The 26240-nt window shown below is 36.1% G+C and overlaps 1 protein-coding gene across 6 annotated transcripts in view; it reads left to right on the forward strand.

Moving 5' to 3' along the window:
• The window catches only part of LOC100962189 (ELKS/Rab6-interacting/CAST family member 1), a 285037-nt gene that overhangs the window by 106374 nt on the left and 152423 nt on the right, over positions 1-26240 (forward strand). For 3 of the 6 annotated variants that reach the window (XM_023517104.1, XM_023517103.1, XM_023517108.1), the window contains exons 4-7: positions 1808-1882; positions 8604-8759; positions 10015-10107; positions 14078-14245. In XM_023517104.1, coding sequence (XP_023372872.1) covers positions 1808-1882; positions 8604-8759; positions 10015-10107; positions 14078-14245 — 492 coding nt within the window. The remainder of the gene's footprint in view (positions 1-1807; positions 1883-8603; positions 8760-10014; positions 10108-14077; positions 14246-26240) is intronic. The other 3 variants (XM_023517106.1, XM_023517107.1, XM_023517105.1) reach the window with 2 other exon arrangements.

Genomic DNA, 26240 nt, shown 5'->3' on the forward strand with positions numbered 1-26240 from the left:
TTTTTTGAGATAGTCTTACTGTGTCACCCTTGGTAGAGTGCTGTGGCATCACAGCTCATAGCAACCTCAAACTCTTGGGCTTAGATGATTCTCTTGCCTCAGCCTACCAAGTAGCTGACTATAGGTGCCCACCACAACACCCAGCTATTTTTTGGTTGCAGTTGTCATTGTTGTTTAGCTGGTCCGGGCTGGTTTCGAACCTGACAGCTTCAACGTATGTGGCCGGCTCCATAACTGTGCTATGGGTGCCAAGCTGGTAGCCATGCTTTTGTTTTTGATTAATATTTATCCTCTGTCTATATCCCCAAAATTATATAGTAGGGATCTATAATGCATATTGCTTTATATATTAATGTCATTTCTAAGTATCAGCCCTAAATATTGTGGCTCTGTTTTGTCTACCTTTTAAAAATATGCTTTAAATTTCTTAATTACAGATTTCCCCTTAATTCTTCATTTTTTCCTCTTATAATTCAAATACTTCAAAGTTTATTGGTTGGAATGGTAATTCTGTCATCTTTGTAATTTCTATTTTTATTTTAATTGAATGACTTGTCTCTGGGTTATAAGTCATTTTTTTCCTGCTTTGTATGTCTAGTAATTTGTAATTGTATGATGGACGTTATGGACCCAAGGTTGTTCAGTATCTGGATTTTGGTATCTTCCTGGCCTATCCTTTGGTGATCTTTGCCAAAGACTTTAAAGCAAATTTTTGACATTTTACCCCTACAGACTTTAATATGCATCTCTAACACATATGGACATTTCTTATGTAACTACAACTGTTATTATTATCACAATTAATAAATGTAATAATGCAGAAGAGCCAAGACCAGAAGGAGGTGAGGTCTTCCCCTAACAGCTGGGGCAAAGGTCTTCAAACACTGGAACATGCCCAGCATATCCAGGGGGCAACAAGGGGTCCAGTGTGGCTGGAGCTTGGTAGGAGGATGAGAAGAGATGCTTCCTGGTCAGGCAAGAATGAATAAATTAGGTAAAAAGTTTAAAAGTATTGTGTTATATATTTCTTTTATTTTGCTTAAGCACTGTTCAGATGGAAAATATTTATCTTTGTATTCTCTGGGGTCACTAGAGCTTGTTGCTGGGGTACTTTGGAAGTGCTGAGGGATTTACTCAGAGACATTTACAGAATCTGACAAGAACATTGCTAGAGGTGGTCTGGTAACTTCAGGATAATCATGGAAGGCCCTAATATCTCCTGCCTTTACTATCCTGAACTCACTAGATTTTGGGTTTTAAAAAAACAAACTCTGTTTTTCTGACATTATCTAAACCTAAACTACGTAGGAAACTTGTTTAACAGTCTCATTCATCTTTTTCTACCACTGGAGAGAGATTGCCATCATAGGTAACCAGGTGTTTGTTCCTCTGTGGAAAGGATGTTATTAGCACACATGCTTTCAATAGCTTTGTGGAGTGCAGACTGATTGTGATGGCTTTTATTTCTCCTTTTAATAAGGAGGCATTTCTCATCCCCCCTTTGGAGCATTTGGAGTTCTGATTATGTCTTGAAGTCATGTGGAAGATTGTGGTTTCACTTGTATGACCAATTTTAAATAAGTTGGTTTTCAGAGACAGGGACCCTCCTGTGAGTACATGGTTGAAGTAGGCTGAGTGCGGTCCATGGAGTCCCTGGTCCATGGGAAAAGGTTGGTCACACAGAAAGGGGTCAGAGTGTCTCACAAGCCTGGATTGGTATCTTTTGCGTATGACTACTGTTCCTGCCTCCCTTTAAAAAGATGAGAATGAGGAGGGAACTCACTCTCCTTTTGTTTTCCTTCTGTAGGAGATGCATCGGAGATTTGAGAATGCCCCTGATTCTGCCAAAACAAAAGCTCTGCAAACTGTTATTGAGATGAAGGTAAGCGAGAATCTAATAAAGAATCTTATGAATCACTTTACACTTTTGAGTGATTAAACATTTAATGAGTTTTAGAAAATGTTATGTAGCAATATTTCCCTCATTTTGCAGACTGAATATAAGAGTAAGACTTAATGAAATGAATGACATCTTAAAATAATTTCAATTTCATTTCCTTTTTATGATCTTAATTCAGGTTGGACAAAAAAGAGTTATCTAGAATTTCTTTAACTGTTCTCAAACTTCTTGATCTCAGGACACCTTTACTCTCTTAAAGTGACAGGCTTACTTCATTTTTAAGAGAATTAATTTCTGCCAACTACCAAGTCTGGGTGACTGTAGTTTGTCAGTTATTCTTCTAAGTAAAGTGCTGTTCTCTGAACTAGTGCCAGATTCGTTTTGCATCTCAAAGCAACGTGCAAGTGCTGTTCCCAGACGTGCTTCATGCCTAGGTGCATCCCGTTTTGTCACATAAAATGTTAAAAAGATTTGTACTTGTGGGTTAAGATTTATGAAAAGTAGTAACTTTTTACTGCTTCCTCAAGGAATTCTTAAGTGAAGCAGTTTTTTAAAGTCTTTTCTTGGCTGAGCGTGGTGGCTCACGCCTGATTGTCCCAGCGCTGTGGGAGGCCGAGGCGGGTGGATTGCCTGAGCTCAGCTGAGTTCGAGATGGGCAGAAGACCAGCATGAGCCGGAGTGAGCCAGAGTGAGACCCTGTCTCTACAGAAAAAAAAAAAAAACAACCAGGCATTGAGGTGGGCGCCTGTAATCCCAACTAGTTGGGAGGCAAAGGGCAAGAGAATTGCTATAGGAGGAAAAAAAAAAATTAAAAAAAAAAGAAAAACCCCAAAACAAACAAACAAACAAAAAAACAACTTCAAACTAAGGTAAGTGAAAGCCAGCTGAAATTGAAAGCAAAAATTTAAAAAAAAGTCTGATTTTTCATATTTTTTCACTGTATGTGCCTGAAGAGTATAACTACTAGTCTGGCTCTTCGCCGTTGCCATGATGTGTGCTAAGGTACAGGCAGTTTTACCCACCTTTGCAGAAGTCAGGTGATATCATAGTGTTATTATGAAAATAGTTTTGACCATGTACACTTTGAGAAAGTGTCTAGAGGAGCTCCCAGTTTTATGAAAACCTCTGTTTTAAGTTAACAAATAGTTAGAAATCTTTAAGCTGTATAGTATAGTAATTAAAGAACTTGTTTTCTAAGTTACATTTCCTGGATTCAAAATGTGGCTTTACTTTTGTGTGTCATGAAGCAAGTTACCTAATCTCTTTATGCCTCAATTTCTTTATAATAAATGGTGATAGTAATACCCATTCATAGGGTTGTTTTGAGGTTTAAATTACTTGAAACATGTAAAACACTTTAGCCTATAAGAGCTTTTATAAGAAAGAACATGTTATTAATAAAAATAACATCAGCAGCAGCTAATAAGGAGTGAATATTTAACACACACCAGGCCCTACTAAAGTGTTTTGCAGCCATCATTGAGCCATAGGCGCCAAGCCTATAAGAGCTTTTATAAGAAAGAACATGTTATTAATAAAAATAACATCAGCAGCAGCTAATAAGGAGTGAATATTTAATACACACCTATGGCTCAAGTGGCTATGGCGCCAGCCACATACACCTAAGGTGGCAGGTTTGAATCCAGCCCAGGCTTGCCAAACAATGATGGCTGCAACCAAAAAGTAGCCCAGCATTGTGGTGGGCACCTGTGGTCTCAGCTACTTGGGAGGCTGAGCCAGGAGTTGGAGGTTGCTGTGAACTGTGATGCCATAGCACTCTACCCAGGGGGACAGCTTGAGCCTATGTCTCAAAAAAAAAAGCTCTTATAAATAGGAGCTTCTACATACACCTAAAAAGGTTGACACTGTGTTTTGCTTTGTGGGCTATCATTTAATATTTAGTGATATCACAAGAATATTTAGTTATTAATATCTAAATACTTTAATATAAATAGGTGCTTTTATTAATTTAGATGATTTTCTCTTAAAGCTTTATTTATATTGTATACATCTTTTTTCCTTGGGGAAAGGACTTACCAAGCAAATTCCAAATTAGTGAATTCTGGGTTCTTTGTAGTTAATTAGTAATCTTGAATATAATCTTGTAAAGGGCCTTTAGAATGGTTTAATTACATGATTTTACTTTATTCACTCTCACTGCAAGTTTATTTGTATGTGTTATTTCCTTATTCCTGTTGACACTGAAGAATAAAACATATGAATGAATGTACCCATATTCACAAAATTATTTCTGTACTCATTGTTTGACAGAATGGGACAGTGTCAAGAGTATTAATTGGCAGTGGATCTATTTTAAGTTGTGTTAACCTTGAGCTATTCTGCAAAGAAGCAATAGATTCTGGTGGCCCCCTGGGCTCATGTGGATATTATGCTGAAGTTAGCTGAAATATGTGTAGCTCAGTTGCTGAGATTGTGGCATGAGTTTGAGAGATGTATGCATGAGGATGGTCTTTGGGAGAAATAAGACAAGAAGATGATTGAAGGGGTGGCGCCTGGCTTAAAGGGGTAAGGCGCTGGCCCCATATGCTGGAAGTGGCGGGTTCAAACCCAGCCCCACCAAAAAAAAAAAAAGAAGGTGATTGAAAGACAATGAAAGAACCCACTAGTTGTCATGGTGATGCAGTTTTCTTTTCTCTTGCCTCTTCTTTTTCCTTATTCCTTCTTCTATCATCTTCTCCCCTTCCATCCTTTCCCTTCTGCCACATACCCCCTTTTAGTTCTGCTCCTTTTTCTCTGCTTCTTTTTTGTCTTTCTTTAGCAGTTGAGGAGCAGGGAAGAATGACTGTGCACTGCTATAAAGATAGAGTTTTGATGGATAGGTAGAACAGAATGATTGAGATGCAAAATGAATTGAGGGTGATGACAGGAAGTTTGGATGTTCAGTACTGGAAATGGAAGAAGGAAAATTCAGGTGGACTGACAGGTTGGGAGAAAATGTAAATGTTAGGGAAATGAGGTTAAAGAACTGCAGGTAATCAGAGTGAGAAGATGATGGGCCTGGAAGAAGAATCCTGAGTAATAATGCGATCCAGAGTACAGTCCTATAAACTGGATAGCTGAACAGGACTGGAGGATGAAGCCATTGGAATTAAGGGCATCAAGGAATTCTGTCCTTGACATCCCAGGATGATGGCAGGAGTAGCAATTGTGAGCCAGGCGCCAAAGACTTCAAACAGTGGGTGGGAGTGATTGAGAAGTTCCTAGATGGAAGCTTTGTGAGGAGGATAGAGTGAAAGGGAGTATGAGCTTTCTATAAGGGGGGCAACATGGAAGAACCAGAACTCCCCCCTTCCCCATGCTCCTTTGTGATGCTGGGAGATTACTGGCCTTCATTGGAGAGAGTTCACAGAATTTGTATCCTCTGGGAAAGCCAGGTTTTACTTGAGATAGGAGATAATCTTTGAAAAATGGTTGAGAATATGGGGGGGTACAGAGGAGCAGAAGATTTCAATAAGCCCAGTGGGATTGGTTCATCAGTGAGGGGAGAACCAGGTTGGAGAAGTACAGAGAAGTAAGGTGAACAGAAATTTATTTATTTAGTCATTACACATTTTATGAGTAAGAAACCTAGTTGGAATGACTGTCCTCAAACTCAGCCCTTGGTGCCAATTGGATTGATTGCCAATTGGATAGAACTAGTTGAGAGTATCAAACATTAATTTCTGGCCTGCTTTCAGAGAACAGCTTGGAATGTTTTTTTCCTGGGCAGGCAGAGCCTGGTTTCTGGTTTTCAGAGCTGCAGTCAAGATCCCTTTTTGGGGAGAAGCTTTTATGGTTCCTGATTTGATGGTGGGGATGCTGATTTGTCAAGTGCTGTCTCTGTCTGTGTTGCGGGTATAGGAGAAGATGGATAATATTTTTTGGCAGGGGCCTTGTGGAGGTTGGTAGAGGCTCTGTACAGGTAGAGGCTGCCTTGTGATGTGCAGAGCTGGAGTTCTTAATTGGGGGCTGTGTAGCCTCCCAAGGAAAGCCTTACTTCACCCATTCAGCTGGTCTCCGCTTATCACCACCCAGGCCAATGTCAGAGGAGACCCTGTATTTCATGTTCTTCCACATGCAGGTCAGTCACATGCATATGCTTAGTGTTTTAGTCATTTCTTCTTTTTTTGTTTTGAGACAGAGTCTCAAGCTGTCACCCTGGGTAGAGTGCTATGGTGTCACAGCTCACAGCAACCTCAAACTCTTGGGCTTACATGATTCTCTTGCCTTAGCCTCTCAAGTAGCTGGGATACAGGCACCTGCCACCACACCCAGCTATTTTTTATTGCACTTGTCATTGTTGTTTAGCAGACCCTGGCTGGGTTTGAGCCCATTAGCTTCAGTGTATGTGACTGGCGCTGTAACAACTGTGCTACCAGCACCGAGCCAGTATTTTAGTCATTTTTAAGGGATATTTCCAGATAAATTTATAGCAATCTTAAAAGTGAATTTTCAGATAGTATAATTGAAGTATTGCTCTTTATGGGTCAGTAAATGATGGCATAAAGCCCACTGATTTTAAATAAGTATATCATAATTCTGGTTAAGTTTTAGAATATGTCTGGTGGTATTATTAGTAATTCAGTACATTTAACTTTGAGCAAAATGTAAGTTTAATTTGAATAGATTTGTAAAACAAAACTTTTCTTGTGGTATTTTTAAAGATAATGTGATGAGCAAAACAGAGGAGTACATCCCTCTTCCTCTTGTACCTTTTCCCTTAAAGTTATTTATTTGTTTATTTGTATGAGACAGTATCTCATTCTGTCATCCTGGGTAGAGTGCCATGGTGTCACAACTCACTGCAACCTCATACTCTTGGGCTCAAGTGATTCTCTTCCCTCAGCCTCCTGAGTAGCTGAGACTATAGGTGCCTGCCATAATGCCCAGCTATTCTGTTTTTAATAGAGACAGGGTCTTGCTCTTGCTCGAGTTGGTCTCAAACTCCTGGGCTCAGGCAATCCACCTGTCTCAGCCTTCCAGAGTGCTAGAATAACAGGCGTGAACCATCACACCTGCCTCAGGTGCACTTTTTTCATAATGAATCCTCCAGTGGTTCTCAACCTTCCTAATGCCACAATGTATTTTCATTGTTAAAAAGGGGTCACAACGCACACATTGAGAACTGCTGCTTTAACTTCTTTCATCTACATGCTCTAGGAATTAAGATAGCAAGGAAAGTCAATTAAGAAATCCTTGAAGGAAAGCGGAAACGGAAGTCAATCTCAAAATGGTTTTCCATAGGAATGGTGGTTTCTCTAAAACTCCAAGTAAAATAAAGCTGTATTGAATTTATGCTCTTTAAAGTCTCTGTTTCTGGCTCGGCGCCTGTGGCTCAAGCGGCTAAGGCGTCAGCCACATACACCTAAAGTGACGGGTTCGAATCCAGCCCGGCCGCCAAACAACAATGACGGCTGCAACCAAAAAAAAAAAAAAAAAAATAGCCGGGCATTGTGGTGGGCACCTGTAGTCCCAGCTGCTTGGGAGGCTGAGGCAGGAGACTTGCTTGAGCCCAGGAGTTGGAGGTTGCTGTGAGCTGTGATGTCATGGCACTCTACCCAGGGGGATAGCTTGAGGCTCTATCTCCAAAAAATAAAATAAAATAAAGTCTCTGTTTCTTAGGTAAATAAGCATATGCAACTACTATATATAAAACTATTCATTCCATATAGCAGTAATTTATGACATCTAAAGAAATCTGGGGATAAACTAGATACTGTGACAAGGAAAATCAAGTAATTGAATATGGAAGAAGGTTCTGCTAGAAGGTGATATTTGTGATAATGATGACTTACAAGGATAATGATTTAAAAAAATTACTATGAATTATTTTAAATGCATGGAGAAGTATGGCAAATAATATTTCTAATATGATACAAATATAATTATTCATTTCTTTTTCTGCAATAGAATGTTATGTAGTTTTTATTATTGTAAAATAATGTATACAATAATATATAATAATGTATACATTATTATATAAATCACTGAAACCCTCTTAGTCTTTCCCACTTTTGGGGGCAAAAATATGCCTTTTAGGGGTCACCAAGTAAAATGATACAATATGTATTAGAACTAGAAAAGGTTTTTTTTTCACTAGAAGTTTATAGTTTCTGGTGCAAAGGAAACTATAGTTTTCCATTGCTTCTTTTTTTCTTTTTTAATGGGGGGGAAGGTTTTTTTTTTTAATATATATAGAGACAGAGTCTCACTTTATTGCCTTTGGTAGAGTGCTATGGAGTCACAGCTCACAGCAACCTCCAATTCCTGGGCTTAGGCGATTCTCCTGCCTCAGCCTCCTGAGTAGCTGGGACTATAGGCATCCACCACAACACCCAGCTGTTTTTTGTTGCTGTTTGGCCGGGGCCGCGTTTGAACCTGCCATCCTTGGTATATGGGGCTGGTGCCCTACTCACTGAGCCACAGGTGCTGCCCTGCTTCTATTTCTTTAGTTAATTATTTCAACTTTAATTGAAGGATGCATAACTAGAGACAGAGGGAACATTGTAGGTATGAGTCCTTCGTCTCCCACCCACACAGCTGTAAAGCATGTGTTTTTAGAAGCAAAGTGTAAATCACTGGGCAGCAATTTTTCTATACGTTTGTTCAGTTTTATTAAATTTGATATCTTTAAAGATTATGTTATTCATCTTCTCTGGGTTTTTGTGACTAGATTAATCCTGAAATCTTCCATTGTTCTCAGGATTCAAAAATTTCCTCTATGGAGCGTGGACTCCGAGACCTGGAAGAGGAAATTCAGATGCTGAAATCCAATGGGGCATTGAGTACTGAAGAACGGGAAGAAGAAATGAAGCAAATGGAGGTGTATCGGAGCCATTCTAAATTTATGAAAAACAAGGTATGATGTGTGATACTTCAATGCTTTCAAGAGGTTTGAAAAATTGATGCATACTTTCGACATCTTTAGTGATAACAAAGATCAACTTAACTCTGTTTTATCAGACTTCTGGGAAGAATACTTCCAGTGTAGTTCTTTCAAATGGAACTTTCCTCAAATTAGTCAAAATTACTGATATCAGAGAGTTATAAATTTTTACTAAGAGAGAATTGCTTGTATGAGACTACATATGTATTATCACAGTTTAGCTGTTCATATCTCTGTACTTTTGAGGTCATTTAATAGAATTATAACCAGATGACTGTTTCATCTGGTTATAACTTGAGTGAGATATCAAGTTCTTTACCTATTGTGAAGTAGTTTAAAAGTCAGAACCCTAGGAGGCTGAATCTACCTCCTGCCCCATTTTTCAAAATGGGTTAAATAAAATTGTTTCCCCTTCAAATACAGTTCCATAAAGGAAAACCCTTTGCTTTATCCCTTGGGAACGATCCATTTGCCCTCACGCTTATGGCTTCTCATGTGCACTTTTGGCATATATATAGTAAGATAGCACTAAAACTTATCAGTCTGTGCATATGTGCAGTAAGATACCACTGAGACTTATCAGGCTGTGTTACAAAGTCAGTCACAACATTTCTTCCTTGGATCCAACATTTAGCTTGATTCTATGAACTATTTCAGCAAGTTGGAGGATTTAGTTTATTACAGTTATCAGTTTATCAGTTTTATTATGGTTTAATTAAAAATCATGATTGTAATTATAAACTTTTAACCAGAAAGTAAATGTTTTCCCCATTATTATTTATTTAATGTAATGATACAGTCATAACTCCCTCTCCAGTTTTTGCCTTCTTGCTGTGGTGCCCATACTGTAGCATATAAGTTTATAGAATATTCCTCTACTACTTTAATTTCTACCAATTTCCTGTTAATTTTAGAATTTAAAAATACACATATCCAACTTTCCATTAGTTTGGACTTTCACCCTAATTTGAGAACAAAATGTACTGCAATATAAAATCCGTATTTATGCTTTCCATTTGTTCGTTAGCACATTTCAGTCTATTTTATAAAAAAAAAACTGTCAAAATATAGAAGCCATCAGTGACTCTTTGAAGAGGGAATTAGGGGAACAGATTTGATTGTGTTATATAAGTTATTGTTATTTCCAGTTACCACTCTATTTCAAAAGCAGTTAATAAGAAGACCTAAGCTGACCTATAAATGAAAAAGAATAACAATGTCGTGACAGGTAGAGCAACTGAAGGAGGAGCTAAGTTCCAAAGAGGCTCAAGGGGAGGAGCTGAAAAAGAGAGCGGCTGGTCTTCAGGCCGAGGTCTTTGCCGTAAGATTTACCTCTTTTGTGTGCAGTGATCCCACAGTGGGACCCTGCCAGCTCTGGCTTCTGGGTGGCTTACACTTTCATTCTCTATGGTTGGCAGCTCTGCCCATTACTAGCACTAACCAGCCTGCTCTGCTCTTTAACCGACTCCTGTTCACCAGTTTGACCTATGTGTCACTTTGTGTGCAGTGAGCCTTCATGTGTTCTAGAAGCCCTGTGCCTGGTTCTTTATTGTTGCCTTTGTCACTCTATGGATGGTATTTCAAAGCTTGTTTTTTCTCAACACCTTATTGTTAGATTGTTGATGTTTATATATGAATGATGGTCTTTTTTTCATCTAAGGTACAAAAATACGCAGATGTTCTAGTCCCATTGCCTAGAGTTTATTTGAATTTGAAGTTTTTCGGTAAAGTGCTTTACCTTCTTATGTTGATATTATCTTTAAATCCCTCAATAGATGATTTTGCCACAGATGTTATTTTCTTCTTCTTTTTTTTTGCATCAATATCCTTTAGTAGTGTGCTACATTTTTTTTTTTTTTAATGAATCATAGCTGTGTACATTAAAGCAATCATGGGGTACAACGTGCTGGTTTTATATACAATTTGAAATATTTTCATCAAACTGGTTAACATAGCCTTCACCGCCTTTTCTTAGTTATTGTGTTAAGACATTTATATTCCACACCTAGTAAATTTCACATGTACCCTTGTAAGATGCACTGAGTAAATTTCACATGTACCCTTGTAAGATGCACCTTAGGTGTGGTCCCACCGATTATCCTCCCTGCACCCATCCTCTCCCCTCCCTCACTTCCCCTTCTTGGGCTATAATTGGGTTATAGCTTTCATAAGAAAGCTATAAATTGGTTTCATAGTCCATTTGCTCCTATAATTCCTCTACTAGGTATATATCCAGAAGACCAAAAATCACATTATAACAAAGATATTTGTACCAGAATGTTTTATGGAAGAAGCCCAAGTGCCTATTGACCCACAAATGGATTAATAAATTGTGGTATATGTACACCATGGAATATTATGCAGCCTTAACGAAAGATGGAGACTTTACCTCTTACATATTTACATGGATGGAGCTGGAACATATTCTTCTTATCAAAGTATCTCAAGAATGGAAAAAAAAGTATCAAATGTTATTTTCTTTAGGACAGATGTATAGAAAGTATTTGGAGTTATCTGATAAATTAAAATTATTAAGTATGTACATCTTCTGATGAACTTAAAATACCATTTCAAAATATAATAATAAAGCAATAAATACAGTTGGCCTTCCATATCTGTGGGTTCCACATCTGTAGATTCAACAAGTGTTTTTTATTTTAAGGGGAAAAGAAGAGTGGTTGTGTCTGTACTGAACATATATAAACTTTTCCCCTTTGCCATTATTCCCTAAACAATTCCCTAAAACAATTGTTTGCACAGCACCTGTACTGTATCAAGTATTGTAAGTAAGCTAGAGATGATTTAAAGTGTATGGGATGATGTGAGTAGATTATATACAGTTACTATACCATTTTATATCGGGACTTGAGCATGAATTTTGATATCTGAAGAGGATCCTGGTACCAACCCCACATGGTTCCTGAGGAATGGTCATTAAATAGCCAACACTTGCATACTTATTATAAACATTTTATAACCTGCTGAGTTAGGTATATTATCAACCCTGAATTATAGTAAGGAAATCAAAGTAACAGAATGGTGCCTAGGAAAACAAAGCTAGTAAGAGGCAGGGTTTGATTTTACACGAGCATTCTCATTCTAGAAAGTGTGCTTATGAGCTCTTCACTGTATTGCCCTATATTATGCTGTCTGCACATTTGTCAAAGTATAAGAAAAAAACTGCTTCTCAAAATAATTGTGGGCTAAGACTGGAATGCAGTATTTTAAAAAACCCCAAAGTTATGGGTAATTGGTATGTTTGCGTTCTACTTTATAGTGTAGATAAAAAAGTGAAATATTTTGATGAAAGGGTCTAATTTGGTTTATGGCAGATGTGTATTATCTAGAGAAGTTGATCTACAACTTCCTTTTTTCATAGTTACTGCTGTGTATTATTCATGTCTGTTATGTCAGACAACAGGGTAAGTGTGTTTAATATGAATCTGCCACTGGTATAGTTTCTCCATAATACCAGTTAGGAAACTAAGGCTTAGAGAGGTAAAGTAATTACTCAGGGACACATAGCTAGCTTAGCCTGATACGTGATTCACTGCTAAACTGTGTACTCCTAAGTTTTGTATTATATCTGCTTCCTGTTTATAATATTCTTTCCCCTTCTCAATCTTTAAGGAACACATGTGCTTTGAATTCTGCTTTTCATTTAAAATCTTTTCTTCCTTTCTCAGTCTTTGTCAATATAGCATTATTAGAAGCTTATTTAATAATGTAGATAATGAGGAAACATGTATTTATTTTTGATTATGATTGGAGATAGCTGGAAATTTGAATCATCTTTAAGCCATATTTCCTTAGCAAGAGAAAGTGGCAACATTTTGAACATTTCTCCTGAATATTCATTCGTACAACAGAAGTGTTTTCAGTACAGTCTATAGTTATGGATAGAATAATACTGATATGCATTTTTTATTGATAAAGGGATATCAGGAAAGACATTACAGTATGTGGTCATTCCTGGGCACATACCTGTTTTACAGGATGAAAATAGCTGGCACTTAGCAATTATTGTCCACTGATGTCTTAGTGTTCTCAAGTACTCTATATACAGTAAACATACAGAAATATTTGTTGAATGAATAAATAACCATATCTGTAAGTAAGATTTCATGCATATGAGAAAAATGCTTATGCTTTTTGTTGAAACAGAATACTGAATTAGAAATTGATTTTTGGTGTCCTTAAAAGTTAATTTTAATTAGAGTAAAATTTATTTCTTCATGGGAAATTGATCTCAAAGCTCTATCTCTTATACTTACGATCATTACAATTAAAATACTTTGGATACATTCAGTTTTAAAAAAATAAAGTACTCTTTTTCATCAATGATACTGAAATTACTGTCTTGCCAAATTTATACTTAAAATAATAAATTTATCTTTTAGTTCCTTGCTAGGTGGGAGACATAATGTAAAAGCAGGTTGGATTTCATGTATTTGGCTTACATTTAGAGTAAAAGACTATTTTTAAAATTATTAGAAACAAGTGTAAAGGAGATATTTGAAAGAAAACAGTTCCTGTAGTAGGAGACATTTTGGGAGGATGAATGGCACCTATTGTTTATAGATTACTCTTTTAGAGTAATGAACTTGAAATTAAACGTGTAGGTTATTACAGAATGAAATTTTATGCACTTTTTGTTTAGGTCACATACTTTTATCCATTTTAGTTGGTATGAATGTTGTAGTGATAGAACTTTGTAGGTGGAATCTTTTTTTAAATTTAGCACACATAACTTATAAAAATTATAAGATTTTTTTAAAGTACCATATGCATAACATTAAAAGTAGCTTTTTAAGATAAGGACTTTTCTTTGAGAATGAAAAATATAACTTAGTGAAAGAACACAGTATCAGCAGCTTTTGAATTTACTTTAAATAGTAGTACTAGGAGGTTTCTTTTTTTCCTTCTGTGTTGTATCTACATTAATCCTGCATTCTATTATGTTCTAAAGAGGTCTGACTTATAAAATGAAAACTTTTATCACACAGTGGTGCTTAGTTGCTTACTGCTATCTCGTAGTCATCTTATTGAATTGGAATTTCCTTCCTTTCCATTCTCTTTCTAAGGGTTTCAGAGAATATTTGGAAGACACAATAAATAAGCTTTGTGGGGGTTGGGGGAGTGGAGTGGACAGTGCAAAAAGATGAATATGTCCTATCACACAATTAAGGCTGCATTTAGTTTCTTATCTTCTGACTTAGATCTGTCAGAGACCCAGGTTGAAGGTGGTTATTTCATTTTTTTTTCTTACAATGTTTTACTTTCTTTTCTAGATTGGCCAAGTGAAACAGGAGCTATCCAGGAAGGACACAGAACTGCTAGCCCTACAGACAAAGCTAGAAACACTCACTAACCAATTCTCAGACAGTAAGCAACACATCGAAGTGCTGAAGGAGTCGCTGACTGCTAAGGAGCAAAGGGCTGCCATCCTGCAGACCGAGGTGAGAAGAATTCTGGGTTTTGTGGGGAGTTGATTCCTTGGCACCTTTTACTGAATAATACCTGTGCTGTTTTTGTTAGGTTTAGAGAGGGGAAATATGAAGAATGTTGTGATTAATGTTTTAGCAATGTGATCAGTTATTTGTACTAAAATATAACCATCTTATTTTAGTAGTTCTTAGACCTAACAAGTTAAACTGGTACAGTCTATGTATATTTTAATACTTTAAACTTTCACCAAGTCTGTGCTTCAAAATATATCTCTAAACTAACATTTAAAATGAAAGGGTAATTGTGGAAAATCATTGACTTAGAAGCTGTAATTCCTACCATGGTAAATTTTTTAGTTATAAATGAACTACAATGAGCTTGCTTACTCTGTGTTTAGATTAAATGTTATAATTTTTGATATTAGTAACTCAAGCAAACATGTATAATCTATAAAAGGTCTAGACAGATGTAGCTTTGAACCACAGATCATTAGACAATGTGTTCATATCCTGCTTGAAAATAAAATTAGTATTTTTATAAATCTTAGGAGATTATCTAGTCTGTTGGCTGTGACTTCCAGTAGGAATATGCTAGATAATCCCAGGCAGATTCTTTATCTATCTTATTTTCAATGATTGGAGACAAGGAGTTGATGATGCTGTTTGGATTTGTTATCTTAATATAAACATTTATTGCAGGTCTCAGTGAAACAGGTAATTTAGATAGGAATAGGTAAGTAGTTCTCCTTTATAGAAGAAGAATAATGCTTATAATATAGATTTTTTCTTTTCAAGAAACAGTAGATAAACAAAAGCATAGTTTGATAGAAGAAAGGAATGAGGAGGAAAAGAAAAGAATGAAAATATCATATTCCTAGGAGACTAGAATCTTTAAGTGAGGAGGAATGGGGAAGGCACCAAAACAGTTTTATGTCATATTTTTATTTGTACAGTTGTGGCTTTGTTGAAAACGAGAGATTTTGATGACATGTTTGTCATTTTTTACCTGTTTTTGTGTTTTTTTTTTTAAAATTTCAGGTTAAATTGAGGGTACAAATAAGTAGGTTACATGTTTGCACTTGTTAGGTGGAGTCTCTCTTATAATTGGAATAGTTTTTGTATTTTAATTATGTTTCATTTTATCATGATATCTGCTCCATTCTTCCGCCCATAGATATTTTGGGTTTAAACTCACTAGACGAAGTAGTTGTTCAGACTCTGGCTCTAGAGGCATATTTACTGAGTTTCAACATCAGCTGTACCATTCACTGCCAGGTGCATGACTCAGGGTGTATATTAAACTTCATTATGCCTGGCTATTCACATTGTCAGAAGAAGAGAAAAGTAATACTTGACTCATAATTTTGTTGTTTGAATTAAACCAGTGTATTCACACCTAGATCCTGGCATATAGTAAGGTCTTTGTATGATATATTATTTGTTTTCATTATTATAATTCTTACAGTAAAATCAGCTTATATATAAACCTTTAAGATGTTGTCAAGAGAACAAAGTTGGTTTTCTTTTTCAGTGACATAAATTTAATTTAGAGCATATCTCTCCTGTTTCTATTAAGCTTAAGTTTCTTCAGGAAATATAAAATTATTTAGAAAATGTTACCTGCAAAGTTATTAATTTATGGCTTTATTAATCAGAGTGTTTCACTTCAGTAACTTGAGTGCATGCAGTACTGCAAAAGTGTCAGAAGAGGGTGCCAGTGTGCTAGAGGTGGGCCCTAAACCTGGTCAGCCATAGTAACAGCTTTGCATAGAAGTGGCAGGTGTACACGCTAGAGAACTAAACAGTTGGTCAGTGATAATGCAAACATATAAAAGCTTGTCACAGTTTAATAAATGACTTTTTCCCTTTGGCAACATAGCCTTCTCTTTGTACCCCTCTCAAATAATGTTCTTATTAGGTAAGTCTTACACAGATGGGCTTGTGATTGTTTTTTTTGTACCATAGAGAATAAAGACTGTATTTATTGTCATTCTTGAATGGTTATTTTTAGCCATTGTGAGAGTAGCTGAGTCTCAGTGATTACTCTTAGAAGTTTTCAAACTACTGCTTAAATATTATCATTCATCCTAAAAGATGTATGAAAGTTAACTTCTTTTTGAATTTGGGATTATTTTAAGAATGTAATATGCTTATTTATTAGCATTTATTTTAGTTTATTTTTTATTTTTTATTTTTTTGTGAGACAGAGTCTCACTTTGTTGCCCTTGGTAGAGTGCTGTGGCATCACAGTTCACAGCAACCTCAAACTCTTGGGCTTAAGTGATTCCCTTGCCTCAGCCTCCCAAATAGCTGGGACTATAGGTGCCTGCCACAACGCCTGGCTATGTTTTTGTTATGGTTGTCATTGTTGTTTGGCAGGCCTAGTGTATGTGGCTGGTGCCCTAGCCACTGAGCTATAGGCGCTGGGCCTATTAGCATTTATTTTTTAAAAATTACTCTGGTGATGCTTGACAAGGATCAGTTTTTCTAAAACACAAAAGGAAGTTTGTGCCAGCTCTTTTTATTCCTATAATTTGCTCTTGATTGAGTTCATCTTCTTCTCTGCAGCTATCCTAGACTTTGATGTAACACTCAGATCACTAATTTAAATATATGTCAAAAAGAACATGGATCATGGAGTTTAAAATTTTAAAAAAATTCTTTAAGGAAAAGAGTGATGTGATAAATGCCTCCCCCCTACCCCCATTTGGAGTACATGAAATGTGGCCCTCTGGTGTTGTGCAAGGTATAATATATATGGAATTGCTTCCGTTTTATGAACATCTCTTTTAATCTGTTGAGCTTCCCAAAGGTGGTCTGGATTTAGGGATATAGTGGTTAAAGGCAAGGATTTTGGAGTTAGATGTGGGTTTGAAACCCAACCCTCCACGTTTACTAGTTGGGTGACCTTACAGGGGTTACTTTACCTATTTTAAGTCTCCATTTCCTTGTCTATAAAATGAGGATAATGATAATACTAACGTCCTAAGGATTTTATGGCTAGAGTAGGTGTTTAATAATATAGTTCTCATCTGAATAAACTAAGTGGGTTAAAAAATTTTTTGAAATGCCTTATAGTTTGTAGCACTTTGATTTGATCTTTATTGTTTTATTTCCTCTGCATAGCAGTGGTGTGTGTTGGGCAACATAAATATTATTGTCTTTTACATTGAGAATTATAGGAAGTGCTTACCACTTAGCTTACCACTTTTGATTGGCACTTGGGGCTATTCTCACTAATAACTCTGGAAATTTTGATATCGGTTATAGTAGTCTTGGGAATTTTTCTATTTTATTCCCATTTTCTTGTTCTTGAACCTTGATGCCATAGTAGGGACCTCCCATTGAATTTACTTTCTTGATGAGTTCTCAATGTGCAGAGCAGAGCTGATTTTACCAATAAACTGAAATAATATAGACCTTACTGCCTCAAAGTGGTATTGTATTTTTTCTTTTGCTAGAAATTGTGTTTTAGAATTATCTTTATGTAGGTGAGCAGTATCATCCATATCTTAGTAACATTAAGAAGAAATGGTTCTTTCTCAGAAGTGATGAAGGAATCAACATCCAGCACAAAGTAAAAAAACTGCCCTAGCTCTAGGATGTTAGGCACCTGAGCTGGGATGCTGTTGGCATGCACCTTTTGCCGGCAATCCCCACCCAGTGCCCAGGTATGGGGCTTCTTCAAGTTAGAGTTCTGGCTTTCTCGGAATATATTCTTTGGACTAGAGGTATTTTTAGAGATCATCTAGTCTCCATAATTTAAAAATTGTGTGTGGTAATATCTAACGTTGAGTACTTTCTATGTATACCATACAGGGTGTATATATTTTTGTTCATTTTCCCAGTTAATTTTTATAGTAACCTTCTAAGAAATAAGAATTGTTGTAACATTTTACAGATGGACTTCCTAAAGCTTAGAGAGATTGATGTTTATATGACTTAACTACTACCTGCATTCAGAAACCGGTCAAGTAAAACTTCAAAACTTATGTTCTTGATCATAATGCTATAAGTGCTATCTGTGCAGAGAGGGTAAGTGACATGCCAAAAGGCCTGCGTGACTATTTGGTATTAGTTTTGGAACTAGAATTCATCTTTTCTGACTACTACTTACGGTATGTTATAGAGGCCATGGCTCTCATTCGATTAGTAGGTTGGGGACTAGCCACAAAGAAACGTGGGGAGAAGAGGAAACAATTCATGTTAGGAGAGATGAGAAAAGAATTTAATATGATAGAATTACAAAATTTAGAGAGAGGCATTTTTCATGACATGAGATTATGAAAGAAGAGAAAGATTTATTGATTGCATTCTTCATTCATTCAAGAGTTATTTGTGGATGTCTGCTGAGAACTCTTCTGAGCACTGGGGATATGGTGGTGAATAAAACAGAAAGCCTGCTGATGATCTATATGTACATTTATATCTATATTAAGTAACTCCTCAGAATAAAAGAGGACTGGGTATCCATAATAGAGATAGGGCTTGGGATCTTTTTCAGTGAGTGTGTTTCTTTCTCACTTTCCTTGGAAGATCATTGCTCTATCATGTCTCCCTGAGCAGGGCACAGTCCAGTAGGAGTTAAGGGGCCAAAGCTGGAAGCAGGTGTTGCAGGGTAGCAATGGTGTGATACTCAAGCCTGGTGACCAAGGTGGACTGGCCAGCCTCTGGGTGTAACTTCTTCTCTCAGTATCCCCTTTATATCCAAGGCAGAGTGTGGCTTTAGAAAAAGAGCATTGTCAGAGCAGAGGTACAGATTAACACTAGAGGCTTTCTGACCTGGGAGGCTTGCTTCTTACTACCCCATTCCAGATGATGAGTTGGCACTGCTCACAGTGGTGATGGGAGAAGTAGATAACAGTCAGCTTGAAAACTGACAGGAGACTCGGCACCTGTAGCTCAAGTGGCTAAGGTGCCAGCCACATACACCAGAGTTGGTGGGTTTGAATCCAGCCTTGGCCTGACAAACAACAGTGACAACTACAACCAAAAAATAGCTGGGTGTTGTGGCAGGCACCTGTAGTCCCAGCTACTTGGGAGGCTGAGGCAAGAGACTCACTTAAGTCCAGGAATTGGAGGTTGCTGTGAGCTGTGATGTCATGGCACTCTACCCAGAATGACAGCTTGAGGCTCTGTCTCAAAAAAAAAAAAAAAAAGAAATTGACAGAAAAATATTAGTATAAGTATGGCACTTACTATACTAGAAGAAACAAAATGGAATGTATATGTTTCGAGCCATCAGAATAAAATTTAGTTTATCCAGTGGAGAATAGAAAAGAAGAATTGGAGGGAGTGGATGGTATGTAGACACCCTGAAAAAAGATGGCTGAAATAAGTATGAATAATAGGAAAGACAGTAAATACAAATGAGTTAAACTTGGATTAAAATATAAATCTCAATTGGGGGAAAAACAAGGTAAAGAAATACATTGTTAATAAGACTTAAACCTAAGGCAAAATGAAATAGTAAAGTTACATGTATAAAGATAGAAAAAAATTAAAAACAAAAGTTATATTAGGAAAATAAGTCCCCTCATTTGATTTATTTTACTATTAATTAAATTATCTTAAAAATACAATTAGGCCATATTGCTTGCATTTGTAAGGCAAAATCTAAGTTGTAGTTACGTCTCTCATACAGGAAGCATGTCATAAACCTGCAAATTGTTCCTGCTGGGAAGAAACCCACTGGCCCCTTGTCCCCTTCCTTGTCCCCTCCTTGGATTCAGTGGAGTTTTTCTCTCATATGAGCCCATTGTTGTTAATCTACAAGTTTCAAATTAGTACTGAGTACATGGAATGGCTGTCTTTTCATTCTCGTGATCCTTTACTCAGGAGAGTGTTCTCCAAATCCACCCAAGTTGTAACAAAGGATACAAACGCTTCATCTTTTTTCTGGCTGAATAGTATTCCATATCACACACACACCACATTTTGTTAATCCATTCATGTGTTGAAGGGGTTTGGGGTTGTTCCCATATCTTTGCAACTGTAAATTGGGCTTCTGTAAACATTCAAGTGCGTATGTCCTTGTGGTAAAATGACTTCTTTCCTTTTGGTAGATACCTAGGTATAGGATTGCAGGATCTAACGGAAGGTCTACTTTTAGTTCTCTGAGGACTTTTCCACACTTTTTTCTATTAAGGCTGTACTAGTTTACAGTCCTAGCAACAGTTCAAAAGTATTCTCTTCTTTGTATACTCACATCAATATCTGTAGTTTTGGGACCCTGTGATGTGGGCCATTCTCACTGTGGTTGGGTTATTATCTCAAAGTAGTTTTGATTGCATTTTTCTAATAATTAGAGACAATGCTCATTTTTTTCATGAGTTTGTTGGCCATTCATTTGTCTTCATCAGAAAAAATTCTGTTCACGTCTCTTGCTGGGTTTTAATGGAAGTGTTTGCTCTTTTTTTTGTAGATTTGCTTGAGTTCTTTGTAGATTCTAGTTATTAGCCCTACAATTGCTTTTGGGGTCTTCTTCATAAATTCTTTCTGAAGACTGACATTGTTAAGATTCTTTTCTTGTACTTTCTTCCAGATTTTTTATAGTTTTGTGTCTTAGGTATAATTTTTGTAAGTGGTAAAAAGTATGGGTGCAGTTTCAGCCTTTTATGTGTGGCTAACAAGTTTTCCTAGCACCATTTTATTAAATACAGATTTGTTCCCCAACGTATGGTTTTGTTTGCTTTATCAAAGATCAGAATGTGCTATGGGACTGGTTTCATCTCCAGGTTCCCTGTTCTGTTCTATAGGTCTATGTCCCTGTTTTTGTGCCAGTACCATGCTGTTTTAATCACTGTACACTTATAGCATAATCTGAAGTCTGGTGATGTGATGCCTTCAGATTTTTTTATTTTATAGATTTGCTTTGGGTATGTGGGTTTTTTCCTGATTCCACATAAAACAAAGTACTATTTTTTCACGTTCTTTGAAGTATGCTTGGTGCTTTCATGGGGATTCTTTTAAATCTGTAGATTGCTTTGAGTAGTATGGACATTTTAACAATGTTGATTCTTCTTAGCATGAGCATAGTATGTATTTATATCTGTTTACATTATCTCCTATTTCTTTTCTCAATATTTCATAGTTCTTTCTGTAGAGATCCTTCATGTCCTTTGCTAAATAAATTCCAAGGTATTTCATTTTCTTTGGTACTGTTGTATCTGTGATTTGGTTCTCAGTATGTATATGAAAGCTAGTGATTTCTGAATATTGCTTTTATATTCTGAGAAGTTGCTGTAGTTCTTGATCACTTCCAGGAGTCTTGTAGTTGAGTCCTTGGGATTTTCTAAGTATAATAATTGTATCGTTAGCAAAGAGGGATAATTTGACCTCCCTTTTGCCATTTGCATTCCCTTCATATCCTTCCTTTGCCTCATTGCATTGACTAGGGCTTCCAGCACTGTGTTGAATAGTAGCGGCCAATAGTGGACATCCTTGTCTGGTTCCAATGAAATGCTTTCAGTTGTTCTCCATTCAGTGTGATAATGGCTGTGGGTTTATCATAAATGGCTTCTGTCAGTTTAATAAATGTCCCATCTGTGCCTGTTTTCTTAAGTGTTTTTATCAAAAAAGGATGCTAACTTTGTCCAATGCTTTTTCCATGTCTGTTGAGAGGATCATATGGTCTTTGTTTTAACTTTGGTTTCAATTTAGTGAATTATGTTTATGGATTTATGTATGTTGAACCAGCTTTGCATCCCTGGGATAAAGCCCACCTGATCATGATGTATTATTTTTTTGATGTATGGCCAAATTCTATTTGCTAGAATTTTATTGAGCATTTTTATGTCAATATTGATTAACAATATTGGTCTGTAGTTTTATTTTTTTGTTAAGTTCTTTTCCTGGTTTTGGTATAAGGGTGATATTTGCTTTGTAGGAGTTGGGTAGGGTTCTTTTCTTCTCAGTGTTTTGGAATAGGTTCTGTCATATATGTATGAGCTCTTCTTTGAAGGACTTTTTTTTTGGTCGGAATATTTTTTATTGTTGTTGAAGTTTAGGTCTTTTATATTGCTCTTTTTGAAAGTTCTGTTTCTTCCTGGTTGAGTCTATGAAGGTAGTGTGATTTCAGGAATTGGACCGTTTCCTCCATGTTTTCAAATTTCTGGGCATAGAGTGGTTTTTTTATAGTATTTAGTGATGGTCTTTTATATCTCTGTGGTATCTGTTGTAATCTCTCCTTTTTTGTTTTTGATTGAGCTGCTTAGAGATTTTACTTTTCTGTTTGTGGCTAATCTGACCAAAGGGTGTTCTTTTAAAGAAACAGGTTTTTGATCTGTTTATCTTCCAGTTGGTTCTTTTGTTCTTGATTTCATTTAGTTCTGATCTCATTTTGGTTATATCTTTTCTTCTACTAGGTTTGGAATTAGATTGCTCTTTCTTTTCCAGTTCTTTGAGATGTTTTATTATATTGTTGATTTGCATTCTTTCAGACTTCTGGATGTGGGCTTTTAATGTGATAAATTTTCCTCTTAGGACTGCTTTTGTGGGATCCCCAAGGTTTTGATAGCTTGTGGCTTCATTGTTCTTTTGTTCAAGGAATTTAGTGATTTCCTTTTTTATCACCTCTTTGACCCAGCATAAAGGTGTTTAGTTTTTATGACTTCATGTGGGAATGTGTGGAATCTGTTGGAATTGGATTCTGTTTTTATTGTTTTGTAGTACATGAAAATAAAGAGTATAATTTCTATTCTTTAAATTTGTGAAGGTTCAATTTGTGTCCTAGGATACAATTATCTTGGAGAATTATCTATAATAGCCCATGAGAAGAACATATATTAAGCAATATTGGGGTGAAATGTTCTGTGTACATAGTTGAGCCCACTTGTTCTGGGGTTGTGTTTTGCTTCTGCTTGGAGAATTGGTCCAGTTCTGTCAGTGGAATGTATTACGGTATTGTTTGTTATTGTATTGTTCAAATCAAGAAGGATTTGTTTTGTAAATCCAGGGATGTTAATGTTGGGTGCCTAAATATTTAGAATTAATGTCTTCTTCTTGTATTGTTCCCTTGACCAGTATGTAGGGTCTTTGTCTTTTTTTACTTTAATTCCTTTAATGTTAATTATGTCTTCCAAAAGGATTGCTTATCTTGCTTTCTTTTGGTTTCCATTTGCCTGAAATATTGTTTTCTAACCCTTTACCTTGAGTTGTGATTTCTTTTTGAGAGTTAGATGTTTCCTAAAGATAGCATATGTGTGGCTTCTGGTTTTTTTTTTTTTTTTCTAATCAGCCAGCCTGTGCCTCTTCAGTGGGTAATTCAAACCATTCACATTTATTAAGAGAGTTAATAAGTACAGTGGAGTTCTGTTGGTCCTGTTGTGTGGAGATCTCTTATCTGTTTTTATTACGTGTGTATATGTTGGATCATGGATACATATTCTTTTAACTATAAAAAGCAGTATGGAGTATCTAGCATTCATATAAGTTAAAAACATATGAATATAAATATCACCTTCTGTAATTTCTAAGATGCATCATATTCAATAACACAATAACATTTATAATATATTATAATAGCAGCATATTAAAGGAAGAATGGATATTGGACATAAATGGAAAAAATAATAAAACAAGAAAAGCACTTTTTATGGATTAATGGTAATTTTAAGTGAATTGAGAAATAAGAGAAATTTAGTCTTTCTCCATAGGGATAAAAGCTTAGAAGCACTAATTACTATGCAGTTATAATGGATATAATAATGTCTGTTATCACACTGATTCTCAGAGTTGATTTGGCTTGTCTGATAGGCATATGTTTTTTTTCTCCTGCCTGCTAAGAATGAGTACCTGTTACTAAGGACTCTACACTGGGGATGTTCTGAGGGGTTGTTATTTTTAGTAACTGAGAGACTAAATTTTTTTTTTTTTGAGACAGAGTCCCACTATGTCATGCTTGGTAGAGTACTGTGGTGTCATAGCTCACAGCAACCTCAGACTCTTGGGCTTAAACAGTTCTCTTGCCTCAGCCTTCCAAGTAGCTGGGACTCAGGTGCCTGCCACAGTGCCCTGCTATTTTTTGTTGAGGTTATCATCATTGTTGATTAGATGGCCTGGGCCGGATTCGAATCCACCAGCCTTGGTGTATGTGGCTGTTGCTGTAACCACTGTGCTACAGGTGCCAAGCCTGAGACACTACATTTTTTTTTTTTTTGAGACACTGTATTTTAATGGTGACATGTAGACAGAGGTAGATCTTGGTCCTAAGTGAGGTGGAGATTTGAGCCAAGACAATGGTGTAAGACTAGGACTCTCCTGAGAAAGGCTGAACTAGAAAAAGTTCTTCCTACTACTATTAGTTGATGGTATGAGAGACTGACTTTGGCCTTTAAGTTGTGGAGAAAAAACTCTCTCATTGTGCAGATTTGAGTTTGAATAGACATAACTACTTGTAAGAGACATACTTTCTCTGTGTTATAGGCAGATTCCCACAAATAAAAGCCTGCTTATAATGAATTTATAAATCCAAATTACGTAATCACTTGTGGGTTATAATCTACCCTGAGCTAGTATCAGGAGTGATTAGAGACTTCTAATTGGAACATTGGATAATGGAATGAGACTATAAATTAAATAATTAAAATAAGAACTGTTAAGTGTGGGCACACTCTCCAGAATGGATGATCAGATGAAACTTATTGAGATGTTGTTTTAGGACTTCTGAAAATGAAAGTTGATGCAGTATAACAAGGGTAGCATTAGTTGTTTGGTATTGTGTTGTTGAATCTTGGCGTTGCCCCTTAGTGCTGTAAAAGTATATACTTTTTGTGCCTCAAAAATAATAGCATCACCTTATAAAGTGTTTAAGAATCAAATGAGTTAATGTATGTGCATAGTAACATTCAGAAATTATTAACTATTATTAAATACATGAAGGAAGTATTTAAAACATAGGTTAAAAGCAACATACTGTAAATAATAGGCAGTTTGTAAAAGGCCAAAAGCAGGATTTTAGACATGGAGTATATAATAATTAAAATGAAAAACCCCATATATTAGTTTAGCAGCACATTAGAGAGAATTGAGGTGTAGTTACTAATAGTGAACCAAAATATAGATCTGATGAGATATTACTCAGAGAGTGATGATAAAAGATAGAATTATTAAAGAGTGCTATGGAAATAGAGTGTAATTTCTATCTATGAGAGTTTAAGAAGTAGAGGACAGAGATAATGAGAGGCAATTTCAAAAGAGATAATTGCTGAGAATTTTTCTGATTTGATGATAGGAATGGATCTTTCAATTTAATAGCGCACTAATTATTAGTGAGCAGGAAAATATCCACATCTACATACATCATAATGAAACCATAGATAAACTGATCTTAAAACCAGCCAAGAAGAGAAGATAGATTACCTACAAAAGATTAACAATTAGACCAACATCAGTCTTTTTAATAGCAACAATAGTATTTAGAATATGATAGAGTAAAATCTTAAAAGTTTAGTGAAAACCCTCGGCAACTCAAAATTCTGTATCCAGCTAAACTATCACCATTCTTCAGGTGAAGTAGAATAAAGACATATTATCAGACTAACACAAACTCAGAGAGTATACTACCCATGGAAAAGATGTACTTTGGAAAAAAGGAAATTACATCCAGAAGGAAGGAGCGAGATAGGAATAATGGACAAAAAGACATTAATATAACAAGTAGGAAAATATAATCAAATAGCAATATGAGAGGCTGGCACATACCTTACAGTAATTATGTCATTAGTGCCAGACTCCTAAGTCAATTGAGGTTTATTCAATAAAGAGGAATGTCAGAGAAGGATCATAAAAGGAAGAGCTTATCTATTGCTTCTGCTTGTTTGTGTAATGTTGCTAAATGATAGAGCATGTGAAATTCTGTATTTAGATTGTTTCTGTTTTCCTTGACAAGAAGATGATCTTCACACTGAAAAGGGTAGATTATATATTTCAATAGTGGCAACAGTGGCAAAATGAAAATGAAGCCCAAGGTGTGTGAAAAGAAAAATTATAAGAAAACATAAAGAGG

This window comes from Otolemur garnettii, unplaced genomic scaffold (assembly GCF_000181295.1).
Source record: "Otolemur garnettii isolate 467f Iridium unplaced genomic scaffold, OtoGar3 scaffold00104, whole genome shotgun sequence".
Classification (NCBI taxonomy): Eukaryota; Metazoa; Chordata; class Mammalia; order Primates; family Galagidae; genus Otolemur; species Otolemur garnettii.